This window comes from Thermoascus crustaceus, assembly GCF_041956765.1.
Source record: "Thermoascus crustaceus strain CBS 181.67 unplaced genomic scaffold VTN00scaffold_2, whole genome shotgun sequence".
NCBI classification, from domain to species: domain Eukaryota; kingdom Fungi; phylum Ascomycota; class Eurotiomycetes; order Eurotiales; family Thermoascaceae; genus Thermoascus; species Thermoascus crustaceus.
This window is the reverse complement of record NW_027192528.1, coordinates 4,652,367-4,670,565: the sequence shown is the minus strand read 5'-3', so window position 1 is coordinate 4,670,565 and position 18,199 is coordinate 4,652,367. Positions and strand designations below refer to the sequence as shown.

General features: G+C 54.0%; 7 protein-coding genes across 7 annotated transcripts; 3 read left to right on the top strand and 4 right to left on the bottom strand.

Moving 5' to 3' along the window:
* Positions 1-283: 283 nt before the first annotated feature.
* On the bottom strand, positions 284-1,517 carry VTN00DRAFT_5161 (uncharacterized protein; the record flags this gene model as incomplete). The annotated part of the gene is made up of 5 exons (XM_069431664.1): positions 284-527; positions 596-680; positions 734-824; positions 877-988; positions 1,048-1,517. 5 exons carry the CDS (start codon positions 1,515-1,517, stop codon positions 284-286), a joined length of 1,002 nt encoding a protein of 333 aa, XP_069290676.1.
* Positions 1,518-3,213: 1,696 nt separating this feature from the next.
* VTN00DRAFT_5160 (uncharacterized protein) lies at positions 3,214-4,229 on the bottom strand (the record flags this gene model as incomplete). The annotated part of the gene is made up of 3 exons (XM_069431663.1): positions 3,214-3,302; positions 3,354-4,116; positions 4,179-4,229. The coding sequence occupies 3 exons, from the start codon at positions 4,227-4,229 to the stop codon at positions 3,214-3,216; spliced, it is 903 nt and encodes a 300-aa protein (XP_069290675.1).
* A 1,043-nt stretch (positions 4,230-5,272) lies between these two features.
* Positions 5,273-6,115, bottom strand: VTN00DRAFT_5159 (uncharacterized protein; the record flags this gene model as incomplete). Its single annotated transcript, XM_069431661.1, has 2 exons — positions 5,273-5,442; positions 5,926-6,115. The coding sequence occupies 2 exons, from the start codon at positions 6,113-6,115 to the stop codon at positions 5,273-5,275; spliced, it is 360 nt and encodes a 119-aa protein (XP_069290674.1).
* Positions 6,116-6,167: 52 nt separating this feature from the next.
* Positions 6,168-8,250, top strand: VTN00DRAFT_5158 (uncharacterized protein; the record flags this gene model as incomplete). Its single annotated transcript, XM_069431660.1, has 3 exons — positions 6,168-6,692; positions 6,745-8,048; positions 8,100-8,250. 3 exons carry the CDS (start codon positions 6,168-6,170, stop codon positions 8,248-8,250), a joined length of 1,980 nt encoding a protein of 659 aa, XP_069290673.1.
* A 1,827-nt stretch (positions 8,251-10,077) lies between these two features.
* Positions 10,078-11,451, top strand: VTN00DRAFT_5157 (uncharacterized protein; the record flags this gene model as incomplete). Its single annotated transcript, XM_069431659.1, has 3 exons — positions 10,078-10,260; positions 10,413-10,878; positions 10,943-11,451. 3 exons carry the CDS (start codon positions 10,078-10,080, stop codon positions 11,449-11,451), a joined length of 1,158 nt encoding a protein of 385 aa, XP_069290672.1.
* A 996-nt stretch (positions 11,452-12,447) lies between these two features.
* VTN00DRAFT_5156 (uncharacterized protein) lies at positions 12,448-14,915 on the top strand (the record flags this gene model as incomplete). The annotated part of the gene is made up of 2 exons (XM_069431658.1): positions 12,448-13,150; positions 13,204-14,915. The coding sequence occupies 2 exons, from the start codon at positions 12,448-12,450 to the stop codon at positions 14,913-14,915; spliced, it is 2,415 nt and encodes an 804-aa protein (XP_069290671.1).
* A 326-nt stretch (positions 14,916-15,241) lies between these two features.
* VTN00DRAFT_5155 (uncharacterized protein) lies at positions 15,242-16,330 on the bottom strand (the record flags this gene model as incomplete). Its single annotated transcript, XM_069431657.1, has 1 exon — positions 15,242-16,330. One exon carries the CDS (start codon positions 16,328-16,330, stop codon positions 15,242-15,244), a length of 1,089 nt encoding a protein of 362 aa, XP_069290670.1.
* Positions 16,331-18,199: the final 1,869 nt, after the last annotated feature.

The following is an 18,199-nucleotide window of genomic DNA, read 5'->3' as shown; positions in this document are numbered from 1 at the left end:
GTACCGGGGTAAGTCCACCGAGATCCATTGCCATACAAACAGTACAGGGATAACCGAATTAGGTACGGTTCTGTTCAAGCGGTTCGGATATTTTACTGCATATGTCCATTTACTTAGACAAGGCAGGTACTTACTTACTTACTTAGGTACCTAACTTTACAGCGTGATGTCCCATCCCGTCCCGTTCATTGCAGGCGAACATTCCTTTTTTTTTCGTTATAGTACCTACTTACTTACGTTTTGTTTCGCAGAGGTTAACCTCTGACTCAGACTCAGACTCAACTCACTGACCACGACTAATCCTCCTCTTCTTGGTCGACCTTCTCGGCCGCGGCCTGAACTCCGTGGCATAGCTCTTGAAGAAGTCCGGAGGCTCCTGCGGCTGGTCGCCCGTGATGTAGTGGAACGGCACGGTGGAGACGTAGTTGGTCTTGCCCTCGCGCACGAGGGAGTAGTACTCGAGGATGTACTGGATCTCCGACTCGTCGCTGGCGGACTGGCCGCGGAGGACTTTGCGGGCTTCCGCTCTACAAGGGGTTAATGTTACTTTCTATGCTATTGAGGGAAGTTGTCTGGGCAGGATTGTCTGGCATACTCTGAGATATCCTCGAATTTCAGCTGCGTGCCCAGCGCTTGACTCGCGATGTTAGCCAGGTCTTCGCCGGTGGCGAGCGTAGGACCTAGCGGTACGTCAACTACCAGCTATGAATCAGACACCAGAGGATTTCTGTACCGGTCAGAATCATCAGCTGCCCTCTATGCCTGTCGTCGAACCCTTGCGCGCCCTTTCCACATAGCACATGGGCCGCAAGCAGGGCAACATCCTGTCCAGCAGTCAGCTGAGTATTTTGGTCCCCAGAGCTCGAGCAGACTCACTCCCAGGGATACCGGCGGGAACTGGTGGTGCCGCCCAATAGGTATTGGGAGTATTCCTTCCCCTTTAGCCTGCGGAGCGTAGAGAAGTAGGTTCTCAGCGTAGAACCCAGCTCTGATTGCGGTCAGTTGACTGCACATCGAAATAAAAGATCAGGCACAGCATCAACCCACCGAATCACAACCTGAGACTGCCCAGTAGCCGTCGATGGATCGCCTTTGGTCGACAGGAACTGCGCCTCGAGGTCAATGAACTCGCGCAGCCGGGGCTGTTTGTCTCTCTCGGCAATATCGCAGCCGGCGGCGCTGATGAAGCAGACATTCGGGATATTGGCGCCTTTCGCCGCCTGGATGAGTTCGGCGGTGATGTCGTTTTTCTCCGAGTGCGCTGGCGGGATCAGACAGAGGGTGTCAGCGTTGGTGCTCTGCAGCGTGCTGGTCATCTCCTTTAGTCGCCCCGGCGTGTGCTGGACGATCGTGACGCCCAGCTGGCCTAGTTGTTTGCAGTGGTCGTGCTCGGTATTGAGCGCGAGACCGCTGACCGTCTCGATGGCGCTGGCGAAGTATTCGTCCGTCCGGAGCAGTTCAGCGATCAGAAAGCCGGTGTGACCTTCTGCCGCTGTGACTAACACATTGCGCGCCATGGCAGTTGGAATCCTATGCTAGTTAATGGACCGCAGCTTCTGTAAGCAGAAAAAAATAGATCTTCTGCGCGTATAATGACAAGTAGCGAGTATCAAGATATAACACCACTGGTCTCGTTCGTATCTGTATTCGTGAGCTCCTGAAGTAGATAACCTCAGGGCAGACACTAGGTCGTCATGCTGAAATAATAGAAATATCTAAAATTCGGGAAAAGCAATGTCAATCGCCGGGAAAGATATCAGCGCATAGGCGACGGGCTAGAGGATTGGGTAGCAAGCAGGTCCGTTCCAAAATTCGGCATTGACTTCCACCGAATGAGGTTGTGGCGAATGATGAAATGCTGCATGAGCATCAAGCATCTGTTCGAGGAATCAAATGGCAATATGGATCTCTGAGACCGTCGTTTGGAGTCTTCAGCTTCATCGTCCAGGCGGGTTATTTACTGATAGACCAGCTCGGTTTAGAGCGATGGCATCCTCTGGGCCTGCGTCATCATTGGATAAGCTGCAACCTGTCGCAGAAGCAAACGCCAAGCTTCGCCCGACGTCGTGAAGGCTAAACAGTGCCTTTTTTTTTGCCCAAGTCGACATTTGCCATGGGCTGCCCCAACGTCATCGAGTTGGGATCACTCCTATTGTGCCCTAGTCATCAGAACTCGATTGACTGTTGACCTATGTGAGATGTTTAAGCGGTGAGGAGGGTATCTTCGATACAGGCACGCTAAACATATCAGGTCATCTGCGTATCATGACTTGCAAACAGGATCCGATGCTTCTTGACTGCTGTTTCTGACTAAGCTTGGGAGTTTCGTTGAATTGCAATAACATGTGACAGGCAGGTGCCCGGAACAGGACGTTATGACTGTCTCCGATCCGTTCCGCACGTGTCTTGTGACAAGGAAGCGAACTTCCTGGCCCATCCAACAGAGCTATAGCTGTCAAGAAGGTCCGTCTGGCCTGTGTGGAAGTAATTGCTGGTACGTGAGGCGGAAAAAGCTTAGAGCGCTTATGTTACCAGGCATAGCAAAGCCCCATGGCTTTGTGAGATGCACTTCCTGTGATAAGCAAGGCAATCAACTGTATCACAGGAGGTGCTCCCGGATAGCTGCCATACCGCGGGCCGAGAAGGAGGCGAAGAGTAGCTACTTAGCCGTACATACTGCTCCTTCCTTGATATAGCCTGGTTTTACGTTTGTCTTACGTTGTTGTCTCGTACCTGAGACGGTTGGATGATGAATCCGGTGATCCTTGCCAGGAAAGGGATAAGAACCCCAGTGTTTCAGTGAGAGCAAGCCTGTAAGAAGCGCAAAGCGCGCAAACTCACAGACCGGACCGGGCCCACTTCCTGGTTAAATGTACCTAGGTAGCTTCTCTTTCATCGAGACGGAGCAAGCCTCCCGACCATGTATGCAAGAGGACCTTGACACGAGAACATCACATCAGACAAGGATACCGATACAGCTTCAGACATGAAATGCATGGGAACAGAACAGTTACCGCTCATCAGATTGACCATTCTCTATGTACGGAATTCCTCGCTGAGGATCATTGAAAGCGTGCACATCTGCGCCCCCGACATCCGAGTTAGCCATAAGAACATGCAGGTGTATGAAATCAACAGAAAACAAATAACAGAGTCTGCAGGCCAGATTGAGAACGCCAAAACTCTCGAAAGCATGAAATGCACCCAACGGTATCAGTAGGCATCGTCATCTATTTGCTGGTAAATGTGCCGCGTACGAGCAGGGTCTTTGCGCATCTGCTGACCGGAGCCCGTAAATCCGACTGTGAAAGGGGTCAGTACTGATCGCGCAGACTTTCTTCATGGACACAGACCTCTTGCGTTGATCCCATCCGGCGTCCGGAACATACTCTCCTTCTTGCCCGGACGTCCCAGCTTGGCTTTGCTCGCAAAGTCCTGCCACTTCGACTTCCCCTCCTCGAGTTCGCGGTTCGCCTTGACCTTCCGAGGCACCTTCGCCGGCCGGGCAGGCCCGTCGCTGACCTTGCTGGGCTCCTTGCGGGCCTGGTTGGCCAGGGCCGGGTTGATATCGGCCGCGGCGGAGATGACGCTCGAGTTGGCCGGGATGGAGGCAGGGGACTGCGAGGATGGAGTTCCTGGGGTTCCATCAGCCTTGCGCTTGCGCGAGTCACCGCTAGAGATGGGCTTGATGTCTTTGGCAGTGAGCGTCTCCGTGGTCCCGTAGGACTTGAAGGAGACGATGTAGACGGGGTTGCTGGAGGAACCGGTGATGGAGGTGATGCGGGCGGGATAGAAGGCGTTGTCGCCCGACACCCAGCGCGCGAGCACGCTGTCATTGACCGAGAAGGACACCGATGGGGAGACGTCTTCGGCCGGGGCAGGCTCCGCGGTGGGCTTGCGGTAGCCGGCCTGGTAGGCGGGGTGCTTCTCCTTGGACCATTTCTCCGGCGCAGGAGGTGGAGGAGATGGCTTGGAGGGAGCAGATGGCGGAGGGGGCGGCTTGAGCTCCGCGATGGAGTCCTCGGTGAGTTTTATGAATTCTTCAAGCTCAGTCTTGAGGCTCTGCAGTTCCGCATTGTCTGGGTCTACCTGCAAGCTCGATTGGACGGTTTCGAGCTGGAACCGGTCAGCTTCCATCTCGACCCAACAGGAGCCTGCCAGAGGGAGGCATCACGCACCTGTAACTTGTACTCTTTGACCTCCGCCTCGAGGGCCGCGACGTTGGACATGACGGCAAGGGGCTACGAGAAGGACAGAAAAAAAAACCAAAAAGTCAACCAGGGTGCGAGACCCTGTGGCTGGACCGAGGAGAGGAGAGGATAAGGTGGTGACGCGGGGGCGGGGCGTGGAGGAGGAGGAGGATGGAGACGCAGGCGGTGCTGGAGCGGTCGAGGCTTGAGCTTGCGAGAGAGGACAGCTTCCTCTTTGGGCGCACGACGTCGCCGTATACGGTCACGTGACCGGGACGAGCCGACGGGGAGTCGGGGATCCAAGCACGCCGGCCACGTTGTGGGTGGACTCGCGATCTACAGGATGGAATCTTCCAGGTCTACGGGATCCCACACACGCTAACGAGGGATGGATGCCGCTATGTGAAGGTGTCTACAGACTCTGTACGAGCGACGACAGGGCCACGAGCAGCGTCGAGAGGGCCTGGGATCAGCTCCCGTCCTCACGTCACCCGACAAGAGCCAGGGGAAGAAGCTCGAGAACCGGTTTTAAGCGGCGCCGTCGCCACAGGATCGGCCAGCCAGATCGCGTTCTAGAGCCACCCGGGCCCGCGACCGAAAACGGCCGGAGTGACACGTTCCCGACTGACAGCTGAGGATGTATGCGGAGCCGCCGGGGACACGCTGAGATCTTGTCCTGGAGCGCGAGACAGGAGACAAAGGCATGCGGAGTACGGAGTGCAGAGTAGATAGAGAAGCGATGATGATCATGATGCTGTCTTTTTGGGATCCATCCTCTCTGCAGTGGCCGGTCTGTCTGCATACGTCACGGGCGGCGATAGGGTCGGGGACTCGGGAATAGCGTTAGGGCCGTGTGCTGCGTAGGGCGTGGAGTCATGGCGTCCTCGATGATCCCACCACAGCTTGTCAGAGCCTCTCTTTCAGTCTTCTGGACACGACGGGAGAGCGTCTTTAAAGCATACAAAAAAAAAGAGACCGGCAGAGCGGGCAGAGCCGTAGAAGGGCGTCGGCGCGGACAGAATCAACGGGCCCGCACTAACGCCTGGAGTAGGGCTGTCCTGATTTATAAGCAGCGCCCGTCCCTAGGGCGGCGCCGTTTTTCTCCCGCGCTTTTCCCTGCTGGGCTGTCGGTTCGCACGGCCCATTGGCCCAGGCGGAAGTCTCGTCCGAAGCAGCACCGCCGCCGTGCCGCCGCTTTTGCAGCAGCGCTGCTCCTCCTCGACCATCTCTCTATCCTTCTCTTTCTGCCTCTCTGGCCTGCGCGTAGCTTAGCCGTTGCGCCCCAATCGCTGCTTGTCCCTTGCTGTCCCCCTAGCCACTCTCGCGCCTTCAAACCTGCCCCTCTTCCAGCTCCCTCTCTGCCCTCTGCCTATCGTTCGCGGCGCCTCGTTCCAATTCGATCTCCTCCCTCGTCGTCCTGAGGCATCACCGTGCTGTGACGGCTCTTCTCCCGTCTTCTCTGCTCCCTACTTCTTCATATCCTCCTCCACCGTGGCCAGGCTAGACCCGGTCCAGCCTCCTCCGTGATATACAACCCCGCCATTCTCTCCGACGCTTCAATATCGACCTGCTCATCCCGAGGACTTCGTCATCCTCGTCCGTTCGGGCCGAGTTCTTCCAGGGACACCCCCTCCCCCCCCCCCCCCAACTCTGTCTAACCGGGCTCCTGGTTCATGCGATCAGAGGCGGATTGAACGACGTCTGGCGCTCGACGTCCTTCCGGTGATTCACTGACCCCGTGCTGCAGTCGTCTGACGAGATATTTGCCTCCACAGGCGGTGGTTGAAGACTCCGCTCCGGGCCTTCTGAATCCTCCGCGCGGCCATCGCCCCAACGTACGGGCGGGAAGCCCGGCGTCTCTTTCTGTACAGACAGTCGTCCAGACTGCTCGTCGCGTGCTCATTGGAAGTGTGAGCATCCGTCATCGGATATCTCCCCACCGCCTTTCTTCGTCGTTCTTTATCGTTCTACAGCGCCATGGCAGACTACAACGCCATCTACCAGGGGAATCTCTACTATCCCGACCAGCAGGATCTGCTGGCCGGCATGACATCCAACAATCCGTCCCAGAGGCAGGAAGGCAACGCCCCTTCCACCAGCAGCCGTGTCAAGACGGATCCGGACAGCACCAGCCCGCAGCAGCCGCAGTCCAACAACTTCGATCTGTCGTCGTCAGGCTTCTTCAATTCCCCCGCTCAGGATGCTCCCGGTTCGGGCCACCTGGGCTTTGGAACGGATGAGAGCCCGTTCTTGGATTTCGACCCCGAGGCGGATTTCGACTTTCCAGGCGCTGAACAGTTGATCGGCGACATTCCCGAACCACCCTCGGCTACGAAGCCGGCATCCGAAACGGCAGCAGAAGAGGCCGAGACCCGTGAGAAGAGAAAGAGCGTGGAGGGAAAGGCAGATGTGGAAGAGAAAGGAAAGAAGCGTAGAGAGAGCGACGACAAGTCCGCCGCAAAGAAGCCGGGCAGGAAGCCGCTGACCTCCGAACCCACATCGGTATGCAGCGTATGCTCCCCGGGGGATGACTGCTAACTAACTCGCTCTGCAGAAGCGCAAGGCACAGAACCGCGCGGCGCAGCGGGCGTTCCGCGAGCGCAAGGAGAAGCACCTGCGAGATTTGGAGAACAAGGTAGAGGTCCTCGAAAAAGCATCCGAGTCCGCGAACCACGAGAACGGCCTGCTGCGCGCTCAGGTGGAGCGGCTACAGGTCGAACTGCGAGAATACCGCAAGCGACTCTCCTGGCTCACCAGTGGGGCTGGCTTCTCCCCGATGAATGCTATACAGGGCGCTCATTCGAGGAGCCTTTCGGGCCTCAACAACAATGACTTTTACTTTGACTTCCCGAAATTTGGCGATCTTCCCGGTGCGCACATCTTCAACAACGGCTCGTTGGCCAAAACTCAGCAGAAGGAGAACATGGCCGCACCGATGCCGACGACAGATTATAGAGTCCCGGGGGTTCTGGGAAGAGACGCCCTGAGCGTTGCCAGTACTAACGGGCAGGTCGCTCCCCAGTACGGCACCACAATTTCCAAGCCTCCTAGCATAAATGGCAAGGCTGCTGGGGATCCAGCCGGCACTGTCGGTCGCGGAGGCAAGGATGCCAGCATCGACAGCCGCAATGGTTCTGTCGGGACGGCTCCGGCCACCCAGCCTCCCACCTCCACGGCGGGCTACTCGCGCGCTGCGAATCCCACAGCGACCACGCAGAAGCCGTCTGGCCAGCAGTCGCACGTTCCCGGCTCGACGGCGTCGAACTCGGAGTCTCCCTGTTCTTCGTCAGAATCGCAGCATGGCGTGCCCCTCTCGTCCAGTGGGACGTCTCCAGAGCCGGGTCGCAACTCGCCGTCTGTGGGCAAGTCGAATGACCAAAAGGGGGCCACCTCCGGTGTGGATAAGTGCGGATTGAACAGCACCATTGACGGTGAGAAATCCTTCTGCGAGAAACTGGGCCTGGCGTGCGGGAACATCAATAACCCAGTTCCCGCGATCATGAACGAATCTAATCGTATGTCGCATACGCCAGGCCAATACCAACACTCTGCAGACCAACAGCCCCTTGGATTCGACTGGCTCGCCCAGCAGAATGGTGGACAGTTTGATCCGGTGTTGTTCGGCGACTATCGCGATCCCCAGGAGGCCGTCCTGTCCCAGGACTTCGGCACGTTCTTCAATGACGCCTTCCCCTTGCCGGATCTGGGCAGTCCGTTCCATAATTTCAATGACGTGACGAGCCCCCCGGCGCCGAAGAAGGATCTGGTCGCGGAGATAGATAACAAGCTGGATGATGATGAGGAGGAGGTTGTCCCCGGCGAGGACAAGTCACAGATGATGACCTGCACCAAGATATGGTACGTTCCCTTCTCTCCGTGTGGCTTTCGGTGGTTGCTGACTTCGTCTAGGGATCGGCTGCAATCGATGGAGAAGTTCCGCAATGGCGAGATCGACGTCGACCATCTCTGCACAGAACTCCGGACAAAGGCACGGTGTTCCGAAGGCGGCGTGGTCGTGAACGAGAAGGACGTGGAGGATATCATGGGACGTGTCCGATAAGACGGACAGAGCTATCAGAATATAATGCCTTTTACGATTGACTGCTACAGTATACTATTCCTATATATTCTACACACGATCCTCGACTCGCTATTTCATGTGCAAGGGACGGTGGTCTGATGTCTGTTCACATTGTATTCTTTTTTTTTTTTCTACTTTTCCACGGCGAAATGAGGACCGGTGTCTGCGATGGGCCGCACGTCTTAAAAAAGAAAGAAAATGTACACCACGGCCGGCTGGAGGATATCAGGACAGGCGTGCGTTATGCGTTCTTACAGGAGCTGGAGCTTCGGGGACAGTCGATCGCTTATTTGACTCGGTTGTGTCCTTTTCGAGTCCATATATACAACGTCTGGGTTTGTTTTTTCTTTTCTCACCCACGTTTTTTATGACGAGATATCCGTCCGAACCGATCTCTCACGTACATTTCATTTTTATACTATATTTGGGATTGAGTGTGACTATCTATTCTTCAATTCCGATTCCAGATAGTGTTTATTTGTATAGGGAATGAATTGGATGCAGTTCTTCTGTTCTGTTCCGTTCTGGATCCAACTTCAGATGGTTGTTCAGTCTTAGAATAGAACTTGTGTTACCCCACTCCGTTTCTCTGATATTTTATAACTGATTTCCAGAAATATTAGTATGATCAAAGTCCTAAATATATGTGCTGTACACACCTGGACCAGCGTACCTGTATCCTCCCAATGCAGACAGAAGAGTAAGCGAGTAAGCCTTAACACACCTGACAGGTGAGATATTTTTACCTTGCTGTCCACTACTTGCTAGTGCCACTTTGGATAATGATATCCAATCGACCACTGCTGTGTAATTTAATTGGCTTGTCTGGATGAGATGAGCTGGGCAATAGTTCATCATACCTAGCTAGCTATACTGATGCTGTAACACAGCCTTAACTTTCCAATGACTGTGGGTTCGAGTACAGATGGAGAATCATACCCTTTTGGTCTTATCCTTCTCTTCTCTGCTTATTTACCTCAAGACTCAAGTTAGGGAGGTAGGTCTGTTAAGCACCATATATGGATGGATGGATGGATGGATAGATATAGATATTACATCATGCAACAATTCTCTTTTTATTTTTAACCAGTGATCTGCATCACCTGCCAGGTTCTGACTTTTTTGAGGTTTGATTATACTGGGCTTGATCTTGCCTTTGCCTTTTTTTTTAACTTTCTTTTTATGTACCTAGATACTCTTTCTATCTGGGTAGAAAGAAATGCCGTGGGGTCTCGGTTCGTCTACTATCTCTAAGATCTTTAGTAGTAGTACAGTGACAGCCCTCCAATGGGGCACATAGCCTACCTAATGATGAGGTACTTCTCCCCGCCACCCATGCCTTCTGTTAACTGAAATGAGTAATTAGAGCTAGAAGGCTAGAGGGCAGCCCTACTGAATGGACCTCTGCAGATGGTTCCCTCCTCAGGCGGGTGATGCGTATTGCGTACTAGTACCTAGTCTCACGTCATCCCCGCCAATTGCGACTTACTGCTACCGCTGTCGCTGCAGAACCCTGGTTGATAAGGGCTGTATAGATAAGCTGACGGTGACTTTTTGCTCATGTGACGCTACGAGGTTAGCATGTCTCGGGGAGGGATGCCGGTAGGATCGAGTTGTTGGAGAGAATTTGAGTGGATATAATTTGAACAGCCAATATTCCAGGAAAATGGTGTTGGTGTATATTATATTGGTCTTGTTATTTATTTATCGATTCTGCGGTTGAATTTTTTCTTTTTTTTTCTTTTTTTGATTGAAAGCAGTTAGAAACATATAGATATATCTCTATATACCCGTATATAAGTGTCAATGGGCCCGCACTGGAAACACTTCTCGCCGGACTCGGCTGTCTCCGAGCAGTCACCTTCGCTGCGGTGGACTGCAATTCCGACATCGAGAAAGTCACCCGCGATATCTGTATCATCGATGGGCGGCGGTTCCTCCGGCACCTACGCTGCGATCCGACTGCTCGACTCGGGGAAGACGGTGGCAGTGATCGAGCAGGAAGATGTACTGGGCGGACGTACGAACACCCTATGTCGACCCCCAGACGAACCACACGGTCGACTATGGCGTCATTGTCTTCCGTGATCTGGACATCGTGAAGAACCATCTCACCCGTCTCGGGGTCCCCGTTCAAAAAGGCCGCCAGCATGGCGACTCCGAACGAGAAATTCATCGGTCTCAGGACCGCCGATGTCTTCGCCAACTACACGCCTCCGGACCCGACAGCTGCTCTGGCGGCGTACGGCGCGCAGTTCGCGAAGTATCCAAGGCTGGAGGAAGGGTTATTTCTGCCGGATCTGATCCCGGATGACCTGCTGACGCCGTTTGGTGAGTTTGTACGAAAGTACAGCCTGGACGATGCCGTCTCGACCATCTTCAGATTCGGCCAGGGGCTGGGCGACCTCCTCCGCCAGCCGACGCTGTATGTCTTCAAGAACTTCGGCATCGACGTCCTGCACGACATCCAGATCGGATTCCTGGACACGGTCCACCAGGACAACCACGAGATCTACGACCGGGTGCTCGATATCTTAGGCCCAGACGCGGTCTTCCTCCGCAGTAGAGTCCTCGCCATGGACCGCAGCACCGCTCCGGACCACGTCCGCGTGCTGGTCCAGCGGGAAAGAAGATCACCAGATCGAAGACCCTCCTGATCGCGATCCGACAGAAACTCGAGAACCTCGTCGGCTTCGACCTCTATTCCACGAGCAGCAGCTGTTCGGATCCTTCCGCAACAGCGCCTACTACACCTGTCTGCTCCGCGGTGCCGGCTTGCCCGACAGCACGCCCATCACCAACTTCGCCGGCCAAACGCCTTTCCACCTCCCGCCCCTACCGGGCCTGTACAGCATCATGCCCACCGTCGTTCCCGGTCTCTTCGACGTGAAATACGGCAGCCCTTTCCCGCTCCCCGACTCCGTCGTCAAAGCAGACATCATACCCACGATTAAGAGCCTCGCAGAGACTAACATCACCACTTCGACCCCGGATCCAGAGTTCGTCGCATTCAACAGCCACACGCCGTTTGAGTTGGCAGTGTCTACAGAGGCGATCAAGTCGGGCTTCTATAAGGAGCTGTATGCGCTCCAGGGGCGGCGGAATACGTTCTATACGGGCGCGGCGTTCCATACGCAGGCTTCGCCGCTGCTGTGGCGGTTCACGGAGGGGGTGGTGTAGCGGATCTTAGATTGATATGTAGCTTTGGGGGTTTTTACTTGTAGAATTCGTTAGTAAGGGATGCGTACTAAGTAAGTACTAGATCAGTGCTTGGGTCTTGGGGACCTCATGTGAGTAAGAGAAAGAGAATCTCGTTAGTTGTTGGTTTCGGTCACGAGGGGCCATCTGTAGATTTAGCTGCCGGTGAGTGATAGCCTAGATCTCAATGAGTGTGTTAGGACATTGCATTGGTCTTTATAAACAATCACTTTTATTGGCTTTAAACAGCCAAGTGGAGGTAGAGGTGCATCGTTTTGAATGCCATTGTCATAAGAGATGCGGTGACTGTGAACAGGTTCTAGTAGCTGCTAAACCCTAATACTGCCCTCTTCGACCTGTAACAACCTTTATCCGTTCTCCGGATGATCGACTCCTCGCTTCGAACAACCTCCTACCAACTATCTGAATCTCACTAAGTGAGTATGGTAAGCTACCCATGTCCTGCTGGCTGCTCACATGATAAACGGTATCTAGCACGCAAGAAGATGTACTTATTGAGTTCCCATCCGCCGTGACTAGGCCCTACGACCGGTCCACGCCAAATCCGCTCTTCCCACGCTCATACGTGGGTTTCTGCGGGGAAGATGCTATATGCAGTATGGACCAGCCCGTCTGTCCGATTGCGAGATCTTGGCTCCTTCGGGCCTTGAGGGTCGATCGCCCATCCTGCGGGGTCAGGATGCTCGACCCGTGGATGGACAGTGACTAGTTGCCATGCTAATTGTGGTCGTCCAGCCTCACAGCTGACACATGGAAATACTTCCAGTACGGAGTAGTCACGAAGACACACACCTCGCGGAGCGGGGCACATGGCTATTTCATGCATTTCAGGCATCCTGACTCGCATTCCAACAAAGACCTGCTGTTTACAGGAGGATTGTCACTCTGCAGGCTGTTCGGCCGGGCTTAGTCATCGACTATACGCCGTCGAATGCGGCACGCGATGTGGAGAGGGCAATGACGAGATTCCCTAGCGGTCTTCGCAAAGCTGTCCGCTACACTGTCATCCAACCCACCATGGACAGCAGCTTGCTATCCTATATGGTGCCCTCGTGGCACGCAAACGGCGACATGGGCCCGACGCCGGTGCGCGGGCCTTGTGCCGCTGATGCCCTCGAGGCCGTCCTGACGCCTTTTATACTTCTGGTGCGCGCCGTCGTTGAGCGTCTCACTGGAATCACGATATTTGAGTCTGATAGTACCTCCGTGCCAGGGCTCTTCGCGCAAACAATGGCCCGTTTCGCTCCCCAGTTCAGACTGGGCCAACTGATCGGGTTCCTGCTCTCCGTGCTCTTCTCTGCCAATGCCGCTCCCAACTATGATCCCGTACGGGCCCCGTCCTATCCCCTGGCGGTCCGGAATCCGTACCTCTCGACGTGGATTCCGGGGAACCTGGTAGAGAACCTGCCCTCAGCTCTGCCGCAGTTCTGGGCGGGACAGAATCTCTCGTGGGCAGTCATTGCGCGCGTAGATGGCACAGCGTACAGTCTGCTGGGCGTGCCTGATCCCGGGGAAGACATCAAGCCGGCGACGATTCAGAGCGCCCAGTATACCTCGACGCATTCTATCTTCACCCTGGCCGCAGGACCGGCGACGTTCACGCTGGATTTTCTGTCTCCGGTATCCCCGTCCAACTATCTCCGGCACTCGCTACCTTTCAGTAAGGTTGCCATACAGAGTACATAGACAACTTAAAGCTGACTTGCAACTTAGGTTATTTGACGGTCTCCGTGTCTGGTTCTGATTTGAGTAGCGTGCAGGTGTATTCTGACATTGACGGTACATGGACTGGCCAGTCGTCGGATACCTCCCGGACCTTTGACAGGACGGGGACCACGTCTCTGTACTCGCTGTCAGTCAACAATGCCGCCACATACTCTGAATCTGCCGACATGGCTCTCTGGGGTGAGGCCATCCTCGCGTCGAGGCCGTCCGCAACGTCTACTCTGTACTCCTGGTCTGGAGACCGTCAAACTGCGCGGTCTCAGTTTGCCGGCCAGGGGAAGTTTCCCGCACAGCAGCCAAGTTGGACCCCCGGCGGCGTGGTTGCTTTCGCTCACGATCTGGGGCATGTTGTCGGCAGCCAGTCCGTGACTTTTGCTGTCGGCTACGTTCGAGAGCAGGCAATCAACTATCTAGGCGAACCCTACACTGGTTACTATCGCGCCAAATATCCGAAGACGGTCGATGCGGTCTCGCATTTCTTGGATGACTATGAAGACGCTTTGAATGAGTCACACCAACTGGACTCGAAGATATCTTCCGCAGCAAAGGACGTTGCCGGGCAGAAATACTCAGACATCGTCACTCTGTCGGTCCGACAGGCCTATGGTGCGATCGACGTGACCATCCCTAATGAATCGCTCGACACTACCAATGTGTTGGCGTTCATCAAGGAGCTCTCGAGTAACGGGAACCTGAACACGGTGGACATCATCACGCCGGCTTTCCCGATATACTACGTTATAGAGCCTGATTTCATCAAGCTTCTGCTCGAGCCGATCATGAGGTACCTAAAGGCAGGACGCTGGCACTTGCCCTATGCCATCCATGACCTGGGCACTCACTATCCCAACGCCACCGGTCACGACGACCAACAAGCTGAGCCTATGCCAATCGAAGAGAGCGGCAATCTCTTGATCCTTGCTCTTGCGTATCAACGCGCAACCGGCGACTCAAGCTGGCCAGCTCAGTACAAGGACGTACTGCAAAAATATGCAGACTACCTCGTTCATAACAGCATCAACATCGCCAACCAGCTCTCCGCCAATGATGCCGCTGGCCCGCTTCCCAACGAGACCAACCTCGCCATCAAAGCCGCCGTGGGCCTCAAGGCTTTTGGCAACCTCACCGGTCTCGGAAACTACTCGCGCATCGGTGAGGAACACGCCACGCTCCTCTACGACGACGGCCTTGCGACGGACGCGCAGAAAACCCACTTCGTCCTCGAGTATCCTGACAAGCCGTCGAGCTGGAAAACCCCTTACAACCTGTACCCGGACGTGCTCTTCGACCTTGAAACCTTCCCCGATGCCGCCTACAAGATGGGCGGCGACTTCTTCCCGACGGTCCGCGGCGAGTACGGTGTCGCACTCGACAACCGCCTTGACTGGGCCAAGTCCGACTGGAACATCTGGCTCGCGGGCACTTTTGGCACCTCGAGCACGCGTGACCAGTTCGTCGACGACCTCTGGGCATTCATGACCAACGGCCTGAACACCTGGCCCTTCTCCGACCGGTACGTCTCCACCTCCGCCCTGGGCAGACAACCGGGCGTTGCCGTCCTCTGCAGGGCACGTCCCACGGTTGGGGGACATTTGGCCCTGCTGGCGTTCAAGGGGCCCAGGTCGCTTTCTGTCTCTGGCGGTACGAAGCGGACGCTGTCTGAAAACTTGGGTTTCGATGAGTTGGGAGAGGAGCTATGACGGTACAGGTGCCGGAACAACAGTACCTAGCTAGTACTTGGGTACTCCACTTGGTAGATATGGCGGCCGCTCTCCAGACGTTGACGTTGCATGCATCTGAGATCCATGATGAGAGTACGCTGCTGAAGTATATATAATCATCATCATGAGCGTGGTATGACCAGGATTTGGATTTATATATATATATATATATATATACGCATGCCTACGTACGTACTGTGAATGAATGATGGATATGTCACGATCATAACCATAGCTACCTTCTCAGGCCATCATTTCTCGGACCCAGCTTTTTTTTTCCCTCGAAAAGCTGCACCAAATCTCAGCTAATGCCTTCCCATGGAAATGAGAATGGCCTGGTCCCTGCTAATCTCCGGACCAAAAGTCTCTGCCAGCGCCTCCCTAGAGGAACGAGAACGGTTCGAACGGCCAGGTCCAGGCCAAGGCCCCTCCTCATCCGGCTCTATGCCAAAGAATTCATGAGCAGAACCCCAATCCTCATACGGAAACCTGAGACATTGCCCGAATTTCTCTTCCGGAGAACTCCAAGATGCACCGACAACACACTGAACCACCCACGTCGTGTAGATCGAGATGTCGGACTCTGCCGCTGCGCGCTCAAACACCTGTCTCAATTCCGGCTCTTCTACTATGCCCGTCGGGATCTGTCCCCACCAAAGGACCAAAGAGGAAGAGATGCGTTTCCAGGGACCCAGGAGGAGAAGGAGGTCGTAGAGCATGTTCATGCGTAGTCCGATGTTAGTAGTACCATCGTTAGTACTGTCGTCGTTGCCGTTGTTCTTATCATTGCTGTCGCTGTTGCTGCCAGCAACAGTCCCGGTAGTAGCAGCAGTAGTACCACCCGGGACCGGGATCGTAAACCTCACCCACGATTCCCCCATTCGCGAGGAAGAAACGCTCACATATGACACCGTCAGCGCCGGCGGCTGTTGGATGAGCATGCGCCGCCAACTGGCTTCTCTGCGAAGGTAGGCGGTCCTCTTCTCGGGGTGTTTTGCCAGATCTAGCGACGCGAGCGTGAACTCCCGCGCGTCTTGACCGTCCGGGGTCAGTGAGGTGTTGTTGTTGGTTTCGTTTTGGACCGGATCTTCATTTCCATGGCCTTGGTGGGTTGAGATTGCTGTTGCTGTTGTCGTTGGGTCCTGAGGGAAGAATGGCGGAAATAATTCAGCGAGAAGGGGATTGTACACTTTCTTAATGCTAGTCCTGGAGGATGAGTCCACAGGGACACAACGGAAAAATAGGGCCTGTTGGATGGACGGGGAGGAAGTGATTAGATCCGTCCAGGCGTGGCAGACGAGCTGGGCTGATGTGAGGAGGGTGCGCATGTCCAGGTGGAGGAGGATCAGTTCGAGCAGTTCGGGGGTGGATAGGACGCGGTTTTGAGGTGCCATTTTTGGTTTTGGGACATTTGATATTTGACGGTTTGGTCCTGATGATTTGGTTCTGACAGTTTATTGTGTTGGTGTTAGGGGAGAAGTAGCAGGCAGCAACAGGAGGAGAGTAAGCAGGCTGTCAGACAGGACCTAATTTATTGCTACCTACTCCCGCAATCAAGTCCACTAATTCCTAGTACGGTTTCCTGACAGCGGTTTTAGTTTGATGCTACCTTCCAACTACCAGAGTCTCTCGCCTAGTTAAATCAGCCTTGATACCTAGGTAGGTATGTTTTAGGGCCTGCCTACCCATGACATCGATTTAATCGGCGACGTTTAAGGCCGCATCGAAAGTGCGGGGAGCATATTATGTTTCCTTTTCAGGTTTAGTGCATTTTAAGCGTTATTGTCTATGTCACTCTGCTCTAGGATCAGGATTCTATGCAAGATACTAGTATGCTGGGAGGTTCTCGATTTGAACAATCTCCTCTGCTAGGCCCGGCATCTTCACACCTTTCATCTTTCAAAAAGATGATTCTCAAATCGTTTTACAGGGCAGGTAATTACTTTTATATCTAGGTATGTACAAAGGTGATGACTTCTGCTCCTCTTTTTAATCTGCAATCCATGTCGATTGCGTTCAATGGAGAGAGGTGCAGGACTTGGCAAGACACTTGTGAATGACAAACACACGTTCGTCCAGTCAGTTTACTACCTACCATCTGGAGTTGGTGGCAAGTCAACAATCTTATACTCGTATGGCTTCGTGTTCCAACTACAGCGTGCCTACCTACTAGTTAGCACAGCTTGGGTTACAGTTGAATAAAGACTTATAATTCTTGACGGTTTCGCATTCAATCCTTGAGGCCCTCTCTGTTGCACTCTGCATTTTTCTTTTCCCCTTTTACTCTATCTATCTATAGATCTGCCTGTGCTATCTGCAAGGTACCCCGGGCCGTGATAATATCCGCAGACCGTTGGAATCCTCAGGCTGAAATAAGACATGAGTAGCATGAAGCGGTGAGCAGAGCACGTCAAAACCCGCTAGTCCAAGTCGTCATGCGAACAAAAAGAAATAAAGATCAAAGAACAGACAATAAAGAAGACGGCTGCTGGCATTTTCCAGCTCCAGTAAGACTACTATCTAGATGTCAAGCGGAACTATCCGGTATGTGTCAGTGTCAGTCCGGTATCAGAATCTAGGCGGGTCTACGATTTATATATGTACCTCATGGCATGATTCGTTTATTTTACAGGGTGTTAGGCACTCTTAAAATGCAACAGGCTGATAGATAGAGTGATAATGTGTAGATCTAACTTATCTATTTAACGGAGAATTAGAACTCTGCTGCTTTTCAACCCCTCATGCAGTCTGCAAGATCAGCGAGTATAGTGAGGTAATGGTGTGTACCATATCATGTACGAGAAATGCCAATTCCCGCACAATTAGTATGCAGCGGAATAGATCCTTTTTTTCTAGGTATTCATTAAAGCATCCTTTATGTGTGTAAGATAAAGCAGATGCTTTGCCCGTGGCGTGATAGAGCACCGCTTACATAAGCTCTCCAGACCGAAAGGGAACGAACAACGACTCCTTCTCGACAGACCGCGCTTCTCAACCTCACGCATTCCCGCCCCCGTCTCATTTCTCCCTCTCCTGCTCTCTTGCTCTCCCTCTGGCCGCCAGCTCGTCCTCCCAGCTGTCTTCTAGCTTCTCATCCTACCGCGCCCCAGCCGTCGACTCCGGCGCTCTCCCTACCGTGTTTTCTCTCTCCTGGCCCGTTCTCTTTATCTCTCACTCTCCGCATCCTACCTTCACCTTCCCACTTTCCCCTCTCCTCCCTCTCCTTCCTTCACCTCCGTACCGTTCTAACGACCTTCTCCTCG